The sequence below is a fragment of the Phocoena phocoena genome, chromosome 5 (genome assembly GCF_963924675.1).
Source record: "Phocoena phocoena chromosome 5, mPhoPho1.1, whole genome shotgun sequence".
Classification (NCBI taxonomy): Eukaryota; Metazoa; Chordata; class Mammalia; order Artiodactyla; family Phocoenidae; genus Phocoena; species Phocoena phocoena.
In genome coordinates, this window is record NC_089223.1 from 108,582,653 (window position 1) to 108,603,722 (window position 21,070).

General features: G+C 37.2%; 1 protein-coding gene across 2 annotated transcripts in view; it reads right to left on the reverse strand.

Annotated features, from left to right (window-relative positions):
- COL25A1 (collagen type XXV alpha 1 chain) overlaps positions 1-21,070 on the reverse strand; it is a 461,595-nt gene that overhangs the window by 24,581 nt on the left and 415,944 nt on the right. Inside the window, exons 19-25 of one of the 2 annotated variants that reach the window (XM_065877601.1) lie at positions 16,553-16,615; positions 12,245-12,313; positions 11,394-11,438; positions 9,866-9,910; positions 8,818-8,895; positions 2,575-2,598; positions 1,901-1,945 (exon numbers count right to left, since the gene is read on the reverse strand). In XM_065877601.1, coding sequence (XP_065733673.1) covers positions 1,901-1,945; positions 2,575-2,598; positions 8,818-8,895; positions 9,866-9,910; positions 11,394-11,438; positions 12,245-12,313; positions 16,553-16,615 — 369 coding nt within the window. The remainder of the gene's footprint in view (positions 1-1,900; positions 1,946-2,574; positions 2,599-8,817; positions 8,896-9,865; positions 9,911-11,393; positions 11,439-12,244; positions 12,314-16,552; positions 16,616-21,070) is intronic. The other variant, XM_065877600.1, reaches the window with a different exon arrangement.

Genomic DNA, 21,070 nt, shown 5'->3' on the forward strand with positions numbered 1-21,070 from the left:
GTGCACTGCAACGAAGAGTAGCCCCTGCATGCCGCAACTAAAGAAAGCCTGCGTGCAGTAACAATAGAACCAACGTAGCCAAAAATAAATAAATAAAATAAAACCCCTTGCTATATCCTAGTATCTTTACTAGGTATCAGTATTTACCATGGAATAGAGGCCCCAAATTAATTGTTGATTAATGTAATTAGTGAATGAATAGCAATTGGATTATAAAACACAGGGGATGTAGGTTTTAATGATATAGCTTTCTTGGCTAGGTAGCTAGGTAGCCTTCTTTGGGTCAAGTGCTTTTGGGGCTTCTGTAGGCCTTTGGGCTATAAAGAAGAATCAAGTCCCAGAAGGTTTTGAGGTTTGTATGGAATAAGGTACATATTTAGCATTGAGGACAATTTTGCTTCTGGAGACTTAGTCAAGTGGGGGCATAAAGCAAGGAACTTAGATCTTGGTTGACTCTACACAGAGGAAAAAGGAATCTACAGATTTCCGTCTAGGTTTTCTAGTCCAGCTCACCAAGATACTAAAGAATAGGGATCCAGGCCAACTTGCTTACCAGGGATAAAGACCTCATATGATTGGGGCATTTTTTGTGTTATATCTCTTAGGGAGCAGAATGTGGAGGAGAAATAGAAAATAAAAAATCCCCAAACCTACAGTAACGTTATACATGAAATCTGTTTGAAATTAGCATCTATGTTCTAAATATATCTCACATAGCCAAGGACCTCAGTAATATTTTACTGCATATTCCTTTTAATAATAGAAAAATAATTGTTTCTATGTGCTAGCTTTCAGTTTTTAAGTATCTTGAAAAAGTACAAAAGCTGATATGTGTGTGTGTGTGTGTGTGTGTGTGTGCGTGTGTGTGTATGAGGTAGATTTAGCAAATAAACTGCCTAAAGGCATAAACAAAAGATGGATTTTGACACCACTTGAATCTCCTACAAGAAACCCAATGATGAAAGTCGTATTTCAACACGTGTAGCTCAGGTCTGAAAAGCCAGAATCGCTGGCCATGTATTAATTGATCAAACGTGGTTTAATAAGCTTAAGTTTGGAGGGAAAAAGCTAACATTACCAATAAATTTTAGATATAATCAAGTAATTGGGTTTCTACTGTTCATAGTTGGTATGTTCTATTAGATGAAATTTAAATGGAAGAACATTTGAATATATATATATATAGCAGGATGTGTTATAAAATGACTGAAAGTGATTCCTAAAATTGTCATTTGTGAATGCGTCATGCTGAAACTTTTCTTGTTCTTTTTATTATGAAAGGATTGAAAGAAAGGAACTTTTTTGGTGTCAGAGTAAATTTTCTTTCAATTTAAATATTTGCCTTTTTCCATACACCACATTTAGTGTTTCTTTACACTTACAATTTCTGTAAAACTTGTTTTTCCTTTGTTTAATATTCTGTTTTTCTGAATGTCCTCCTTCTAAATTTAATGCCATTTCTATTTCTCTCCCTTCTTTCCTAATTTTTCTTTTTTCTGATCCCTCTTCCTTCAGCCCAGACCTCAATTTCTGTTTTCTGGTTTTTTTTTTTTGCGGTACTTGGGCCTCTCATTGTTGTGGCCTCTCCCGTTGCAGAGCACAGGCTCCGGACGCGCAGTCTCAGCGGCTATGGCTCACGGGCCCAGCCTCTCCGTGGCATGTGGGATCTTCCCGGACCAGGGCATGAACCCGTGTGCCCTGCATCGGCAGGCGGACTCTCGACCACTGTGCCACCGGGGAAGCCCCAGACCTCAATTTCTATTCTCAGCTCTCTTAAGCAATATTGTTGATCTCAGCTCCTCCGGTATTTTGTAAGATTGATTTTCAGAGATACATATATTTAATATGGGATTCTCTGCACCATATGTAGTAAACGGAAACAAGTAAAATAAAGAATAACCTTTGGCCCTTGTAGTCCTTGAGGTCCAGGTGGTCCAGGGGGACCCTAAATCCAGAAAAGACAAAGTTTTAAAGTTTTAAAAGATAGTATCTGTAATAAATTGTATGCTTTAAATACTAAGTACACTCCACATCTCCCTAATTTCTATCATGATCAAATATCCTCCAGTATTAATATGCAAAGAGGAAACATTTCACTGGTTACGGAATTATAAAATCTACCTACTTATAAGATGCAGAAAAAAATCAACACATTTAGGTTAAAATAATACTCTAGAGTTGATTTGTAAGACAATGTAAAATGGCTGCCATGTCCCACATACATCTTTTGGGGTTGAATTAACTTCCTAATATATCCTGTGTTTCTAGAAACACTTCTCTCCTCCCCCCCCCCGACAAAGGTTTTGATTTCCCAAACACTAAAGAACAAAGCCATATGATTAAGATAAAGCCAAAGACTTTTAAGAAAAATAACAATAAAATTTTTTTTGGACTTTTTTACTAAGCAGACAAAGTGATTCAACTGGGGCAAATGTTGTAAAAGGTTACTAATATAAGAAAACATAACATTAAATATCAGATAAAAACAACAGCTACATTAGTACTATTATGACCGGCATGCATCAACACCGAATACAAAGTCACAAACCACAGAAATCATGCAATAGGAGTTACCGTGACTGTTAAGGTGGTAATCCTCTGTTGGGAAAATGTATTGATAAAGACAGAGTTACCTAATTTGTGTGCCAAAGTACAGTAATACATTTCTGAAATAAGATTTTGAATATATTTTGGCAAGACTGATGTCGTATAAGGAATTGATAAGATCCTGAAAACATATCTTATCTTCAAATGAATACCATAGCTTGTAAAAATTCTTTTTAGAATGTTATTTAAAAATCTATGGATAAAGAAAACAGAAATGTCAACATTTTAATTCACTGATTTAAATTATGAAGTAAAATGGTGTACACTGGTGGCTTGTCAGTATAATTTAATTGGGAGCTGAGAAACTTTCCTATTCATAAAAACTCTATTTCTAGAGTACTTTGATTAGAGAAAACGGAAATATCTAATTGTATAAGTAATATTTTTTTCTTTTAGTTTGTATCTCATTTGGTGCATTATAATTAGCTTGTGTGTGTCTGTGTGTTTGTGTGTGTCTGTGTGTGTGTGCCATGACTAAGACAGGAATTGACATGGGATTCGCCTTGTTTCTTAATGTAAAGGGTTTGAATACTGTACCAAAATATATTCTCTCAAAGTATGAATTTCTAAAACAACCAATCCACAAACCATTTTTGTTTTAAGATTTTCTAGTCTAAGTGCTGTACAAAAAGTTCTGTAACACCTGTACCACTTTATGCGATTTTAGGGGAGAGAACATTTTCCATTAGGAGCTCTGGTCCTAGACAAACACTGTCCAATTACATGTAAACTTGTGACTATCGGTTTAACTCCATCTTTTTGTCTTCCACTGCTCCCTTCCAATTTCTAATTCAAGGTGTTGGTGCTGTTTTTTATTGTCGTTGTTGTAAAATATAATCTTAACATCATCCACCCATCTTACTTCAAACACTTGAGTTTTTAGTGACATGGTGCATCATTCCTTAGAAAACAATACATTTATGCCCGTGTACAGATGGTTCAAGTTTGTATTCCAGGATAAGATCAATCACGGTCATTACAGCTTCAGAGAAGACAGGGTAGGAAAAAATAACCAGTGCTTCTAAGATAGAAGGCAAAATGGCCACAAACTGGGGCAAGGTTATAAAAAAGTTAAGGCCCAGATTTTTATACCATCATATCTATGTAACATAAGGTACCACTTATTTTATTCTTAAGGGATTCATCTAAACCAAGAGTTGAATTTACGGTTATGAGAAAGCTACTTCTTTGCTCCTATATGGGTAGATGAGTCATTTAAAAAAGGCTATTAGAAAAGTATAGAGTAGAAATAATTTCTTTATCATTACTTTCCAATTATAAATAACATTTTTAACTAGACAGCAAAAACATAAAACCTTGGAGAGGGAAGGAGTTTAAAATTTAAAGTCTCAGAGGTTTTCCAACCTGAGCCATGTATGATTCATTTTCCACCTAAGCACAAAACTAGCTTGTCTTTTTGAAAGTTCAAGGATAACAACATGTTTTAAAATGAGTTGCCTAAATAAAAGAACATTATTATTGGAAACTGAACTATAACAGAAGGGGTTTAAATAAGCTTGTTAAATAACTGTATTTGTGAGACCTAAAAATTATACACAGCAGGTTCCACCCAGTTAACAGAAGAACAAATGATAGAAAACTAAGCTAACTACTCAAAAACATAGTTTTAACTGCCATCTTGAAGAACCAGTGTGCAGACACTCGGAGACATCCTAAAGATGTTGGCTCACTTTGGATTTCTTGTATCTGGTTCCTCTAAGTTAAAACTACATACACTCAGCAGGGTTCTCGGTTGAACTTCAGTAATGATTTGAAAACCAGAATTTTTGGTAGTGATGGAGAAAGACATGTCATTCTCTACTGAGGCATGATGTGAAATGGGAGGCATGAGTTAAAGAAGCTGTAAATTGGTTGAAGGCTAGCGGGATGCTTTGTGATTTATTCTCTGAGATGCTTATGTGAATCTCTGTAGAATTAAAAATTATTTTCTTTCACGTCTCATAATGATGCAAGCTTAAAATCAGCCCTGATTTACACTAGAGAAGAGGTTTAGTTTATATGGTGTTGAGAAATTTTAAAAGCTTGAGGTAGGAAATGAAAGGTTTTACTGCTAATTGTGGAAACATAACCACCTTAAATAAAAATCAAAATAAACGGCTTATGACAAATGCTCATGTAAATACGGGCATACCTCAGATACTGCGGGTTAGGGCTTCAGACCACCGAAATAAAGTGAATGTCGTAATAAAGCAAGTCACACAAATTTTGGTTTCCCAGTGCATATAAAAGTTTTGTTTAAACTGTACTGTAGTCTATTAAGTGTGCAATGGCATTATGTCTAAAAAAAGTGTACATACCCTAATCGAAAAATACTTTATTGCTCAAGGATATATTGTACAACACAGGGAATATAGCCAATATTTTATAATAACTATAAATGAAGTATAACCTTTAAAAACAGTAAATCACTTTATGTATTGCTCACCTGGAACTTACATAATATTGTACATCAACTATACTTCAATAAAAAAACACTTTATTGCTAAAAAAATGCTAACCGTCATCTGAGCCTTCAGAGAGTCATAGTCTTTTTGCAATAGTAACATCAAAGATCGCTGATCACAGGGAATTCCCTGGTGGCCCAGTGGTTAGGACTCAGCCCTTTCACTGCCATGGGCCCAGGTTTGATCCCCGGTTGGGGAACTAAGATCCTGCAAGCCATGCGGCGCAGCCAGGAAAAGAAAAAAGATCACAGATCACCATAACAAATATAATCAAAATTAACAAATTTGAAATGTTGTGAGAATTACCAAAATGTGGCAGAGAGACATGAAGTGAGCAAATGCGGTTGGAAAAGTGGAACCAATGGACTTGCTTGGCACAGGGTTGCCATAAACTTTCCATTTGTAAAAAAATGCAGTATCTTCGAATTGCAATAAAGTGAAGTGTAATAAAAGGAGGTATACCTGTAACAATTTTCAGTAGAGGCAACAGTAAAATTTTATATTTCTAAGTGATATTTTTATAATTGTAATATGCACTTATTTATTTAAGTATCCAGATTTTGGGGCAGATTTTTTCTAGAGGAGGCAATAGTGAAATGGAATTTGCAAAACTGAATATCCATCACTGGTTAGAGAACTAGAAGAATAAATGTCTATTCCTTCCTCTCAATCTAATGGCTATTTAGTTTAATTTATTTATTAGGGACTCTTAATTCACTAGAGTACTATATTGGAAAAAAAACAGTTTTGAAGTGAAAAAAAACACTATAAGCTATTTACAAGCACAACACGTAGTTGCCTAAACAACCCCCTAAGAATAATAAATCTTTAGGTTGAGGTATAAACATGAACTAGTTGGCTGTGATGGATATTGACTGGTTTACAGTCATATAGAACTCGAGGTGAAAAAAGAACCTGAGCACATCTATTCTTTCATATCAAGATGTAGGTGTCAGATTTTTAAAAAAAGTACAGTGCGTTTTGGCACATCAACAAAGGGTATTCAGGAGCTCCTAAAAAAATAACCTGAAGCATAATATTAGATTTTATGGACTCTTAGAAAAAATCCATTCCAAATTATCGTCATTTTACAGATCAGATCAATGAAATATAGATACATTATGTGATTTCCCCAAAGTGACTCAGCTAGTTAGTAACAGAGGGGAAATCAAAGCAGATTTCAGTTTTAGACTGAGGGTAGCTTGCTTCATGCCAGGCTCTGTTCATGTAAAGGTTTTAAAACTCTTCCACAGTCTTTCCAGAAAATGGCCATGGCCAATAACATAGAAGCATATCTTGAAAGATAAGAGAGTGGATACCTCTTAAAGGCAGTAGTAAGAATTATGGTGCCAATGGAAGCAGTTTAAGGGAAATTTACAATTTTGCTAATAAAGTTGAAAAATGTGACCCTATATTTCAGAAGGAAGAACTCTGACCACATAGTAAGTAACAAAAACTTCCTGTTCTTTCTCTTTCTTTATACACGCAGTTATCAACTTGTGGGAAAAAGGGAACAATTTAGAAAACTGATTCTAGAATTTGACAATAGCCCAGAGGCTACTGCTTGAGTCTAGTCCACTTGCACTGAGGAACCCTAGTTCAAGCTGTTGACCGAACACACTGCCCAAGTAATGTTTCTCTAAGCAGTAAGCATGTGTCTCTATGTGCTTTACCAGAAGAAAAAGAATAAAAAGAACAGAAAAATACAAGGCTGAAGATAGATTCTGTAAAAACTATTTAATAAATGCTTTACTATTTAAAAATGATAGTTGTAACAAAGGACCCATAGAAATGTAGATCTACCATGATTAGATAATGTTAGTGAAATCATATGGGTGGAAAAAAAATCAAACAAGTACAAAATGGAAAATACTTAAAACAACTAATTTGGCTTTCAAGCAAAAAAATGGATTGTGCATATGAATGAAGTATACTTACGAATTCAACCAATAAGTTTATTTAATATTTACATGCCTAGACCTGGGTCAGACACATTGGGGGAGATAAAATAAGCACAAGATGAGTTTCCTGTCAACAAGTAATTTACAATCTGGTAAGAGGCAAAACTAAAGTAAATTATGGAATCTGAGAATAATTAAATGTTAAACTACTGGGTCCTGACTGCTAATATTTAAAAGGATTCAGAGGAGAAATTCACCTGGGTGGCAGCAGTGAATTGTTGGATAGGATTTAGATGGATGAATGAAAGAAAAGGGATGAACCAGGAAAAAAGATGGTTATTTTTATAGATATGATAAATATGTTGTGGGGAAATAAAACATTCTGTACAGGAAAGGCAGGGTTATAGGGCCTTAAAAGTGAGATGGAGGAGTTTGGGCTTGATAGAGTAGGCAAGAGGGTCACTTAGGTTTCCGAACAGATTAGAGTCATCAAAATAGTGATAGTTTAGGAAAATTAACCTTGGAGTGATATATAGGAAAAGATTAGAAGAGCAAGGAGGTACTAGGGGTAGAGGAATTGGTTAAGGGCTCATTGCAGTGTTAGATCTGATATAAACAACATGCAGACCTAGCCGGGAACGGAGAGAGTGGGGCAGCCTCAAGAGATACTTTGAAAAAGGAAACAGTAGCTTCTGGTGAGATATAAAGGATGAAGGACAAAGAATAGTTTTAAAATGACACTAAAGTTTCCATCTCAAGAAATTAGAAAACTTGTGGTTTCGTTAACAGAAACTGGTTAGTTAGGAAAGGGAATCATTTGGTAGGTGTGAAAGGTAACCAGTATAATTGTATGTATTGGTGAGAGTTGACAAGGCAGTGTTGCATCCACAGTGGAAATATTCCTGGGAAGCTAGAGGTATATGCAGATCAGACCTGGAGGTGAAAGATTTGGAAGGCATAATGGGAAAGAACACAAGGGGAGTGATTATACCAAGAAAAAATCAGAGACTTGAGAATACCCAGAATTAGGGGGTGGACAGAGAAATTGGAAATACTAAAATAGAGTGGATCCATCCAAGAAGAAAACTGGAAGAAATGAGAGTAGAAGGTTGGAGAAATCAGAAAGAAAGAGTTTCAAAAGGAAGGCGGTTTAGTATAATGTCACGTAAAAGTCAAGAGTGATGAGTACCATGGGCACCTAGAGGTTATTGTTGACCTTTATAAGAGAAATTTCAACAAAATAATGGTACACGCTACAACGCGGAGTCTAAGTATGAAGAGGATAAATAGGAAATAGGAAGCAAAGGTGATGGAGACAAGCCACACAGTCTATGGCTTTTTGTTAACAGAAGAAAAAGAATTGAACAGGAGTGGTAGCAAGAAATACCTATAAAAGACTTATTATGTGTTAGGCACTGTTCTAAGTGTATAATATGTACTTAGTCATCTACTCACGACAACCCTAGCTCATGCACTTAGTAAGCAAGAGATGTGAACCCAGGCAGCTCAAACTCCAGAGCCACAGGGCTCTTAATGGCTTTGCTAGGTTCACGTATCAAGCAAGGAGACAAAGCTTGGCAAAACCAGTACAAGATTTAAGGTGAGACTGACTAAAGCACATCTGAAGGTAGAAGGGAAAGAGAAGGAAAGATTGAAAAATGCTAGGAAATAAAGAGGATAAACTGGGGCAGAGAAAAGATGGGTTCAGGAGATCAGGGAGAAGGTGTGCTTTGAGTGGTGGAGCCCTCTGAGATCTGAGGGGGGTGTGGAAGCTGATAGCTACACACATTACAAGGGTCTCATCAGTGTCACTGTCTGTATCAAGGCAGGGAGCAGTCACTTGCCTGCAAGGCTTCGTGGAGGTTGCCGTTGTAGTCTATGATCTCGGTGGCTCCTTGATCTCCCTTTTGACCAGGTGGACCCTATGAAAAGATCAGCCAAGAGAACATCACGGGGGTTAGGCTAGGATGAAGAAGGGACTGTGGCGAAAACAGAAATAGCAGCAAACAGCTCTCTCTGACCATCGATTCCCGACTAAGGCCCAAATGTACTTTAGAATAAATAATCATGTTCAAAGTTTGTCCTTATTTCAAAGGAGGCAAACTACTTCTAACTTCCTGTCTGTGGTAGGTTAAATATATTAAATTGGATAAAAAAGAAATACAATTCAATCTCAAAAGCTGTTTCCTAAAAATTATAATGTGTAGGCTAATCTGATTTGACTTGCAAAATTTTGTTGGCTTTATCCATATTTATTAAAGCAACTCCTGACCTCTCTCTCATCTACACCTCATAGATTGCTTCTCCATTTTTTAAGAAGATGGAACACAACAAATGCTTGGCTTTCCTAACAGGGATAGAATTCCATTAAAATGGAAGCAAATAGGGAACAAATATATATATATATATTTGAACAGCACCTATAAGGAGGGAACAAATATTTTTAAGATGTCTATCCTACTCAGTAGCTCTGCCACTGAATTTCCATTAGTCATGTCCTAATTCCCTGCCTGTGCTTTAAAAAGGTTCTGAAAATATGGACTATTGCTTTCTTTTTAATTGAGTTAATTGAAAAGTGGAAAGTTCTATTAGGTGGATGGCTATGGGCTTGCTGTCGCTCATTTGGCAGAGGGGAAGTAGATAGAAAGAGTTCTTTAGACCTTCTCCTTATGGGCTTATCTTACGTGTTCCAGTCTATGTACTCAGTGCTCCTGGTGACTACAATAAAAAATAAGAAGAAAGGGGGGGGGAGTAGCAGGAATAGTCACAGTAGTCTACGTCCAGCGCTATTGTTGGGTATTATTAGTCCAAGTGCCTTGTGAAAAGCCACACAGACACACACTTCAAATCTAGGCTTGTTGGAGGCCAAAAGAGTAGATGAGACACACTCACCCTTGGTCCCAGGGCTCCAGAGTCCCCTTTGTCTCCACGGTCACCCTTTCCCCGGTGAAAAGAGAAGAAAACCAAGTTAGTAGTGAGGCCAACAGTCCAGAAATATCTCAAATCTAAGGATGTATTTAATACCATACGGCAACACTTTTAATATGAACTTCTGAAGTGGAAAATAACCACTAGAAATACAATAACCACTGACATGGCAAATGCTTCTTTAAGATGCCCCCTGAAGTGAATTAAACTTCCCCCTTCAGATGACAGAGTCTTTTGAAACAACAATACATATGGTAACTTGCTTCCTAGGGATCTTGAAAAGCAAAGCAAGTGGTTTCCATGACACCCAAAGCAAGATTTTACCTCTCAGACTGAGCTATGTTCCTGCCTGTATATGAAGAGATTTGGGGCAAGGGGGAAAAGAGGCAACCAATTAATTGGGTTGTCTGTTTTCTGAGAAGTCATTCTAGGGAGATTTAGGAGGGAAAGGTCACCAGCTGGACCTCCCTCTGATGATGGAGATCTAAGGAAAAGTTTTCTAGAGGTATAGGTCTCTTAGCCCTCAGAAAGTGCTGAAGTGGACAGCAGCTAGCTGGACCAGGTTGGCGGGGCTGAAGGTCAAGATCTGGGCAAACACAGCTTTCTCTTTTTTTCAATGCAACATGAAAAGTCTCTAAATGTCCATGTATGGTGTGATGACTACCTCCCATCCCCGCCAAGAGACACCAGGAATCATCTAAACCTCAAACTGCAAATGCATCACTGAGAACACTCAAAATTTTCCGAAGTCTAAACAGAAATTTTGGAGAAGAGATTTGAACCTGAGTAGATTTGAAGGTTCTTTAAAATAGCCTAAAATTTACAGGGCCCTTTTCCTAAATAGAATTCAAAGCATTTCTATATGTCTTTCTTATAAACTGGATAAGGACCAATGAAGATGAGCAGGAAAAGGGATTATAATTTTTCTATCCACATTATGCTAATAACATTGACCATAATAATAAAATTTTGCTATGAATGGGGAATTATTAATTTCTGCTGTTTTCCCCATTTTCTACATTATTAGCATGATTAATAACATGATTCTGCTAGTAGTATGTAGGTTTTTGCAGGTACTATATAAAGAGCATGATAAAGGAGAGAATTTCAATTAGTGGTGAAATTTTAATGGAATGAAGGGAGTCAACTGACTTGAAAGCAAAGTATAATCTGAACATTTATCACAAAGATAGCCAGGAAATAAAAAATAAGATTATACTGTATATAATTTAAGTAAAGTACTCAATTTTTTCCAAATAAGCTATACATATGAAACAGGAAATACAATTTCTCATAAAGAATGGTCTGAAGCACAGAACACAAAAACAAACAAGATGAAACAAACCAACTGTTCTGAGATATCATCATAGGGATGAAATTACTGCAACCCCAGTGTGTGAAAGAGTTTAATCTAAAACATGATTCTCTGTGGAAGAGACACATGTTACATGACGGCCTCATGTTACATTAAAATGGTTACCCAGTTACTGACCTTAGACCCCTTTGGGCCTCTAGTTCCTGATTCACCTTGTTTCCCCTATTACAGAAGAATATGAAGATGAAAAAGAGAACATGACAGAGGGAGATAAGAACAGAAAAAAAAGAAATTAGCAGTGACTCAGAATAATACAGAAAAATGGAAACACTTTATTTTAACTGCCTCAATATATGACTCCATATGATGTAGGCTGTTACAACACTGAACATAGGTATTATCACCGTATCATTAGTTCACTCCCTGGTCTCTCCACCAACCTTCATGCCATTATAATTCTGAAGACTGCCCCACCCATCAGCGGATGGGAAGAGTTCTGTGACTAATTCTCATTAGTCTCAACAGTGTTTGCATAAATTTCCTTTTCATCAAAGAGTAAATCACTTCCTGTGTCTCTAGGATGGGTTATTAAAATAAAGTGTTACCATACTAGTTTTCAGGAAGTTTAGAGGAATAGATTGAACAGTCAAATAAATCCTTAGCTCTCATACTTTCAAGGTGTTACACACCATCAAATTACCATAGAAACTAACACAACACGGTTCCACATTTTCCTCAGTAGGTTTTAATATACATCGAGCGGTAAGGTGTTAGTGTGACAGTACCTCCCGATTTATATTTGGATGTGTTATTAATTTGTTGACTGAACAGAACAGAGTAAACTGGAAAAGTTGAATTGTAAAACCCTTTTTAGAAAATAACGAATTGGTGCGAATTTCAATGAATTATGTGTGATTTTGGCTGTTTTAATACCCCTTGAATAATTTTATTTTAGTTGCATGTTCTGAAGTAAGTGGCACACATTTCCAAACCAGAGAATGTTGTTTTCCAGTGTGAGAATAACTGACCTTTGGTCCAGGGGCTCCAGGCTCCCCTCGATCCCCTCTTCCAGGATGCCCTGCCTCCCCACGGTCGCCCTGTCACAAATCGCAAAATAGGTAAATGGCGCCCCCTATCACCCCCAGCTAGTCCCTGTAGGTTAATGAATGAGTTGAATAAAATCAAAGAAAGCAGAAAGTTACTATTTATTTACCACATACTCGTTATTGTATTAACCTCAACATGGATTATCTCATTTAATAATCAAAATAATTATTCAGGGCTTCCCTGGTGGCGCAGTGGTTGAGAGTCCGCCTGCCGATGCAGGGCACACGGGTTCGTGCCCCGGTCCGGGAAGATCCCACATGCCGCGGAGCAGCTAGGCCCGTGAGCCATGGCCGCTCGGCCTGCGCGTCCGGAGCCTGTGCTCCGCAACGGGAGAGGCCACAGCAGTGAGAGGTCCGTGTACCGCAAAAAAAAAAAAAAAAATTCAACGTTTACATTTTCATTCCCGTTTTATAGACAAGGAAATGGTTTGGTAAATGCCTGTCAGATGCCTATGTTGGTAAATGGAAAGACTTTTTTTTTTTTTTTTTTGGCCGCGCCCCATGTGGGATCATAGTTCCCTGACCAGGGATCGAACCAGTGCTCCCTGCACTGGAAGCTCGGAGTCTTAACCACTGGCCTGCTAGGGAAGTCCCAGAAAGACCTTTAAAGGGAATTGATAAGGGCCATCATTAATACCTCACAACAGGCATGGACATAGTTTTCAGTCTGCAGCAGCTTTTTAAGATCTTCCGAAGCAGGGCAAAATGGCTAAGTGCCAAGTTTTGTAATTTGATTTTCTGGGCTTTACTCCTGGCTCTGGAATACTTACCAGTTTTGTGTTTTGGGGAAAGTTAGTTAAGTTCTGAAAGCCTCAGTTTCCTCTGTAAAATGGAGAAAATTAGAGTACTGGTTTCATAACCTAGAAATGGAAAGTGCTTGGCATTGTACAAGATCCATAGGTGTTACAGCTTTTACTAGATTTATAGCTCTGGGAAGGATGAGCATGGTCACTGCCCACAGGGAGCTAGTGCTCTAGTTAGATAAGATCCACATGAACAAAATAGTTAAGAGTTAAGGAGTAATGTAAGGCCATATGTGAGAGAAGAAGAAACTCCACAGGGTTTTCAATGGTCCAGATTGACTTCCTTTTGGTGAGACTTGGGTCATATCCTGAAGGATGAGGTAGGGTGTATATTATAATTTTCACTGTTTATAACTGTGCTATTGATGAGTGCAGGAACTGCACACAACACTTTACATGCATTATCCTATCTAATCCCCAGGACAAATGAGAAAGGTGTTAGCATCCATAGTCTACAGATGAGGAAACTGAAGCTCAGAGAGGTTAAATAACTTGCCCAAAGCCTTTAACGTGGGAGAGCTGTGATATAGAACTGACTGTAGTCAGTCTTCAATTTTTGCATACACGTTTTTGTATGTAAATCTTTTGCACATCTCTGGTCATATTCTTAGGATAAATTCCTACTAGACAAATGGCTGTGTCAAAAAGTATAAACATTTTAAAAGCTAGCTAATCGCCCTTCAGGAAGACGGTGCTGTTTTACACTCCCTGAACAGACTTGAGAGCGTTCGGCTTCCTGCACGATGGGTAGAATTTCAATAATCAAACAAGTTTCGATTTCTGGTGATGATATGTTTACGGATGAGGGAGGCACCCTTCTCACTGAAGGACTGATTCGTCTTGGAAAGGAAAAGAAAGTAGGATTTCGATCTGTTATGGGTGATGTAGGGATTTAAATTCCAAGATCTTTGTCTGTATCATGCCCACTGTGGGAAACCTTTGTGGTTTTGCAGGGGAGGTGGGATAGATTAGGGCCAGGATGAAGAAGACTCAGTAGGTTTCTCAGCGTGAACCAAAAGGGAGTGGGACAATGGAGAGGTTGGGAGAAAGACAAGGGACTTGATTGGATGCAGGAGATGGAAAAGGTGCTCCAGAAGGGATTTTCCAGGGATTAGACACTGAAGCACTTTTGCTGGTATATGGAATTTTTATTTAAATATGTAGATACCATGTTTGGTGTTGCTCTTAATATTTTACGGAAGAATTCTAAAATGGTAACTATAATCTTATTTTAGAGAAAAACAAAAATTTTAGAAAATCATTTCTCTGTAGTATTTACCAGAGTAGTGGAGTCCATATATGCTTACCTAGAATCACTTATTATCATCATGCCCCTAATCAGTTGCTTATTAGTCTCTCTCTAGAATTACATTACATATTTGTGTACTTTTTTCTTTTCTTCCACCCATTTCTTACACATATTACAGTGGAAGCTTCAGTAGAGTAGAGACTGTTTTTGTTGCATTTATTCCCCATTCTCAAATACTAGAAAAATGTCTGGAAAAAAATGTGTTGAATTAATGACTAAACAATATTATACAAAGTATTCTAAATTATTCATAATAAAGTCCTATTTCTTTAGACTGATGGAGGTTTCTCTCAGGTGCTATACAGATGCTGAGAATACAGCAGTACATAAAACAGATTTTTAGATGCAATTATACGTATTTCTTCATTATGATCTCTCTTCACTGTGTTGGGGATAAAATATGAGGACTTAGTTTATTTTTAAAATCTGAATTTACTGGTACAAATCCAGACTGCCTACGCAACCGGTAAAAGACTAGTGTTTGGCTGAAAGAGATGTTTAAATAATCATGACTTTTCCATTATGATACCAATTTCATGTTAGATAGGTAATTCAGCTGAAAATTAACTTCAGAATATTGTTAAATGAATTTCTTATTCACATCCCTCTTGTGGAAATACAAAACAGTTACAGTAGTCTTTACTTTTATTGGGAGTTCAGAGTAGTATCTGTTATAAAAGTATCTGTTCTGTAAAATCAGGCTGGGTTCTTCACGAACAGTAATTAATGTTGATTTTACGGCTCTACATCTGGATTTTTTTGACTGTGGAAGAGTTTAAAATAAGTGAACAAAAGAAAATATATTTACGGATGAACTCTACACTCCACAGTCTGTGTTTCTCCTATTTGCCCTTGTTTAGCAAACAAAATGCCACAAACATTTAGAGATCATGTTCACGCCTGGTCCTCTCCAGCACTGACCAGGTTTCCCATTTCTTTGTGCTTATCCACAAAGTAATCCTCTTTCTCTACCTGGTTCTGAGGCTGCAAGCCTGAATAAATACGAGAGTTCTGACATGAACACAGAATGCTCATTATTCTTTTGTTCTAGCTCTTTTTACTCCAGAAAGTGCATTTCGTGTGTAAATCTGTTCAGGCTAAAACAGGCTTTCCTCATATTTTGTTAATAAGCTTGACAGCTCATTATGTGAAAAAGAAATTGCTGAGCAAACAGCAATTTTACATAAATTCGACAGAGTTTTAGTCTCCCTTTAGGCCACACATAGTTTCCATTTACTAAGATTAGAGTTATTTTCTCTTGACCAGCGGAATGAGGACTCCTCTGTCAGAACAAGCCATGAACATATTTCTCGAGCTCTTGGAAATCATCCTGGCTTATTTCTGGTGAATGCAGTACACATTGAGGCAAAACTGCTATGGTTTAAAAATAAAAGAAAGTAGTTTGATCTAATTTTGTTCCTTCTTTGATTCATGAGTCTGTCATGAATAAAGTTCCATCCTCAGAGCTGTACCTTTTTATGTCTTACTGGGTAGATAAAAAGGGAACTATGGCTCTGACTGTATCCACAGCAACATAGTTTTTTATATGGCAGCATATAGATTTTGCTTTTAGGGCCCTCTCTCAGGTTGCCAAGTGGAAGATCACGAGATGGTTTTCATTACAGAATCTTTCTGCAGACGTTATTCAGGATGGATCCTTTTGGGATGAGACACTCAGGAATCTATATGACGTCAGTACTTGCCTTTGCAATCTAGGGAGTGATGGGGGAATAGTAATAATGTTTGATTTATGCGTATGTCTTAAAATGGGTAACGAGGGGCAGGAGTTAATGAGTTCTACCTCTCCTCCTCAGAATTCCCTCACTTTTCCATATGGCCAGGAGACTAATAGCATCATATCAATTTAGGTACAATTTGGGGGACAACTGGAACAACGAATGTATTCCACCATCCTGTTGTTTTGCCTAAGGCTTTCTGGAATTAACTTCCTATTATTCTATTTAACATGACATTCCCATTAGAAGTGCTAGGAATAGGTGCTAAGCTGCTTTAGTTCTCCATTAGGCAAAAATATCTGGTCACCTAAGTAACATAATGGACTAAAAATATATGACCAAAAATTTCAGAAAGGAAGGAAGGGAAAAACGCTACGTTTACCTTTGTTCCTGGTAACCCTGGTAAGCCTGGTTCTCCTTGAGGACCAATGAAACCTGGTTCTCCCTTTAAAAAAATGGGCATACGAGATTATTACATATTTGACAGTAAATAGGTAAAGTTAAACTGATTTCCTTCTACTGGGATTTCACTCCTTTGATTATATATAGCTTTCTTGCTGAGATCCAGCTACTGACTATAAAATTAATTAGAACTGGTTTTGATCAGCCACAGTACTTTGAGCAAAGCTTTGGAGGAGCTTGAGAAAGTAAAAGTGACAAAGAAACCAGACAAATGTCTTTACAATTTCCTTTCTCATCTGTTGTCCAGTGCTTCCTAACATTTACCAAATCAAGATCCATTATGTTAGGGTGGATGTGGTAGGTAGCCTCTAAGATGGGCCTCAATGATCCCACCTCCTGGTATTCAACACCTTTGCGTAATCCCTCTGCTTGAGTGTGCACTGGATTTACTGACTCATATCTAATTAACAGAATATGGCAGAAGTAATGGGACATCACTTCTGAGACTAAGTTATAAAAAGACAGTGGCTTCCATCCTGGGGACTCTTCCTTGTTCTCTCTCACTCGAATCAACTTGCTTTCTGGAAAACAAGCTGCCATGAGCAGCCCTATGGAGAGGTCCCCATGGTGAGGACCAAGGTCTGCCAAGAGCCGCATGTGTGAACTTGGGAGCAGATGCTCCACCCCAGTAGAGTCTTCAGATGAGATCACAGCCCTGGCTGACAGCTTGACTGCATCCTCATGGGAGACATTGAGACAGAGGTACCCAGCTGAGCCATGCTCAAATTCTTGTTCCTCCAGAAGTGTGAGAGGATTGTTGTTTTAAGCCACTCCCATTTGGGGGGCTTGTATGGTAGGCAGCAACTGATAACTGATACAGTGGGTGTGGCTAGGGAAGAGAGTCAGTAATGTTCAGATGGAAAGCAAAAAATCTCTTCTTGCCCAGCCTCAAAATCTCTTCTCTACCATCTGGAGGAAACCCAGTTGTGGTATAATAAAAAATATATATTTGGTCTTGTTCCTGGTTCCTAAAACCTTTGGAATTTCCTGAGTAATAAGAGTAACAGGAGCATGTTTTGTTACTCTTAACGAGCCCCTTTCAAACATATCTGAGTTTATGCTAATGGGGTGACTATGGTGGGCCCCTAGACAGCTTCAGGGTCGGGGCTGTGATAAGAAGGTTGGAACTTTCAACCTTTCCCCTCCTCTCACCACCTCCAGAGAGGGAGATGGAGATTGAGTTTAACCACCAATGACCAATGCTTTAATCAATCACGCCTACATAATGGAACTTTCATAAAACTTCCAAAGCAGTGGGGACTAGAGAGCTTCGGAGCTGATGAACACTTCCATGTGCTGGTAGGGTGGCGCCCCCCAACTCCACGGGGACAGAGGCTCCTGCCCTCAGGACACTTTTGACTTCACCCTTTGTACCTCTCCATTTGACTGCTCATTTTAATCTTTCATAACAAACTGTAATGGTAAGTATGGTATCTTCCTGAGTTCTGTGAGTCACTGTAGCAAATTATCAAACTTGAGTGGGAGTGGCAGAGGGTGGCTGTGAGTACCCTGGAATCTGTAGCCAAGTCAGACGTAAGTCCAGGTAAGGGGGAGAGGGTGAGGTGGGTGGTACCTGTAATTGTGGTCTGAAGTGAGGGCAGTCTTATGGGACTGAACCCTTAAACGTATGGAATCTGATGCTAACCTTGAGTAGTTAGTGTCACAATAGGATTGAATTGTAGGACATGCAGTTGGTGTCAGAGAATCAGAGTTGGAGAACTGGTGTTGGAAAAGACACCAGGTATTTGGCATCAGAAAACACCCGACACCAGTGTTCACATATAAACTATAAAGTTTTATTTTCTTCTTAACAACGTGAGCTCAAATGTAAAAGTCTAACTTCCTGAAATCTATAACGAAGTTTTAAAGCAAAGAAAAACAAAACAAAAACATAATGCCTCTGTTCCCATGTTTTCTGGGATTTGTTTGTTCATTTGTTTCCCTCCATTGGATTATTTCTGGAGCAGTAGCTAATGTTGTTTGATATATTTGATTTTTATCTAAGGTAGCTATATTTCAACATTTGTTTTTCGGAGCTGAGCAGGAAGATACAGAGAGGATGTTTGATAAGAAGTGTTTGAGTGTCATGAAATATTTCTGCAATAATGATTTTTTAAAATATGCTGTATAAAACCTTGGTGTTGGGCAGGGAACAAAAGGATATCAGCACTGCAAAATTTGCTGAACAGTGATAAATAACTGAAATGGATTATCTCTAGTTCTTATGCTCATGGTACTGCTTTAAGAAAATAAAAAGTGTAGGGGAATGGATGCTTTAGGTTTATTGTTTGTGAAATTTCTATAACTCTGTTCTACCTGTCTCTATATCTTTACATATAACGGAGAGGAAAATCTGAACAAATAATTTTGGATCAATCTCTTAATCGTCTAAAGTGAAAATGAACTATATTCAGAAAACTCAATGATGACCATTCTATTTCTTATAAAAAAATTTTAACTTGTTATTTTAAACAAAAAACATAAGAAATATACTTACTTACAAGTAAGACATTTCTCCCAATAAAATGATTTATATAAATACATAAATATTCCCTCTCCACCCTCAAGAAAAAAGCTGTATTAAAGTTCATGTGTATCATTAGTAACAACTTACTGTCATGAAAATATAATGCAAGTTAATAGGTGGAAAGTTTACAGGTAGATAAGACTCTTGCAAATCTTCAAGTAGAAATAAAATGATTTCACTGTTAGCAAAGCAAATAGAAGCACCATTAAAGCATACTAATAAAAGAGAAGAAAAAAGAGTAAATGTTGCAAAAATGTATTTCTTATTTAGGTTAGTGCTTAGTTTATAAAAAGTTGAAGCATGCAGTTTCATAAGTCACACATAAATAAATAAGGCTTTGTGATCTAAGTGACCAAAGTGTTGTTTCTTCCTTTTTAAAAACATTAATATATTTAAGTCCTCCTGAGTTAAATGGATAGCAATTTCCTTTATACAGAATGTTCAGGGTGAAAATTTTTATTTCAAGATATAAAATTAGCAATGCATTGGACACTCAACAATTTTAGCATTATTAATACTGGCTTATTTTAAAGACTTTGAGTATGATTAGTGGTACTTTATCATGCCACTCTAAGAAAGCATCTACCATCTCGATTTGTTTCTTATTTCAATTTATTCAAGGGGAACAATAGCATACTTAACTTTAGGATCACAGCTTCATGTTTATTTAATGCCAGAGCTCTCAATTACTTTAGAGACATTGTCTCCAACCTGTCTATATCTTGGCAGGATTGGGAGGAAATAATCATTGGTCTCTTTTCTGTCTCAGGCTTGAAAGACAATTATTGAAATAAGGCATAAATATCTCTACTCATGGTCTTGAGCTGGTTGGACTGTTTCTTACCTTCCTAGACTTATACCAGAGGTTCTCAGAGTGCCTTTTCACTTACCATTTTTAGTGTACAGAGTAGGAAAGATTGATTCATTGATATGGTTTCAGATTTCACATTGCACCTAACCTTTAAGTTGAAACTACTACTTGTAGAGTTTGGGGTAGTATCAAAAAAAAGAATAACACAATTTCATGGAAAGGCTATTAAAATAATCTTCCCATGTCCAATTACATATCTGTATGAGGCTGGTTTTTCTTCATATGCTTTAACCAAGACAACAAATTGCAACAGATTGAATGCAGAAGCAGATATGAGAATCCAGCTGCCTTCTATTAAGCCAGACATCGAAGGTATTTGGAAAAAAAAAAAAAAAGACAACAATGTCATTCTTCCTGCTATTTTTTTGTTTGTTTTGTAAAATTCAGTTGTGTTTCATAAAAATGTTATTTAATTAACATATAATGGGTTGTTTAAATTTCTGTTTTAATATCTAATACAGACATATCAATAGGTATAACCTACATAAATAAAAACTCCTTCAATCCTGATTTTTAAGTGTGTAAAAGGGTTTTGAGGTTAAATATTTGAGAACTGTTGGTACAAAGGTACAGAATGGAGTTAAAGCCTGGCTTTGCAGGCTGTGATCCTGAGGTGCCAAATAATGAAAGATTCTGGTGTCATTAAGGGGTGACTTAGTCAAGACTTATTGGATAATTCAAGCAAAGCTCTTAGCACCACTTCTAGAACAAAGTAAGTCAACAATAAATGTTACTGTTGTTCTTATATTATAGGCTCAAAAATGCTAGCTGTCATTATTTTATTAGTGGTAGTAGTATTACAACACCTCTGCAGCTAATTAGTGATATACATGGTGACTTCTTGATTCTTTACAACTGTATGGGGTTATGCTCAATACCTCTTCAACTCCTTTCAAGAAGTAACCCTAAATTTTCTCATGTGACTATATCATCATTTTATGAGACGATATCCATCTGCCAGAGCATTTAGGATTGCAAAACGAAGTGTGTAAGGTAGAGAAATGAGAGGTTTACTAAGAATGAGTTTCTTCCTGTAAGAA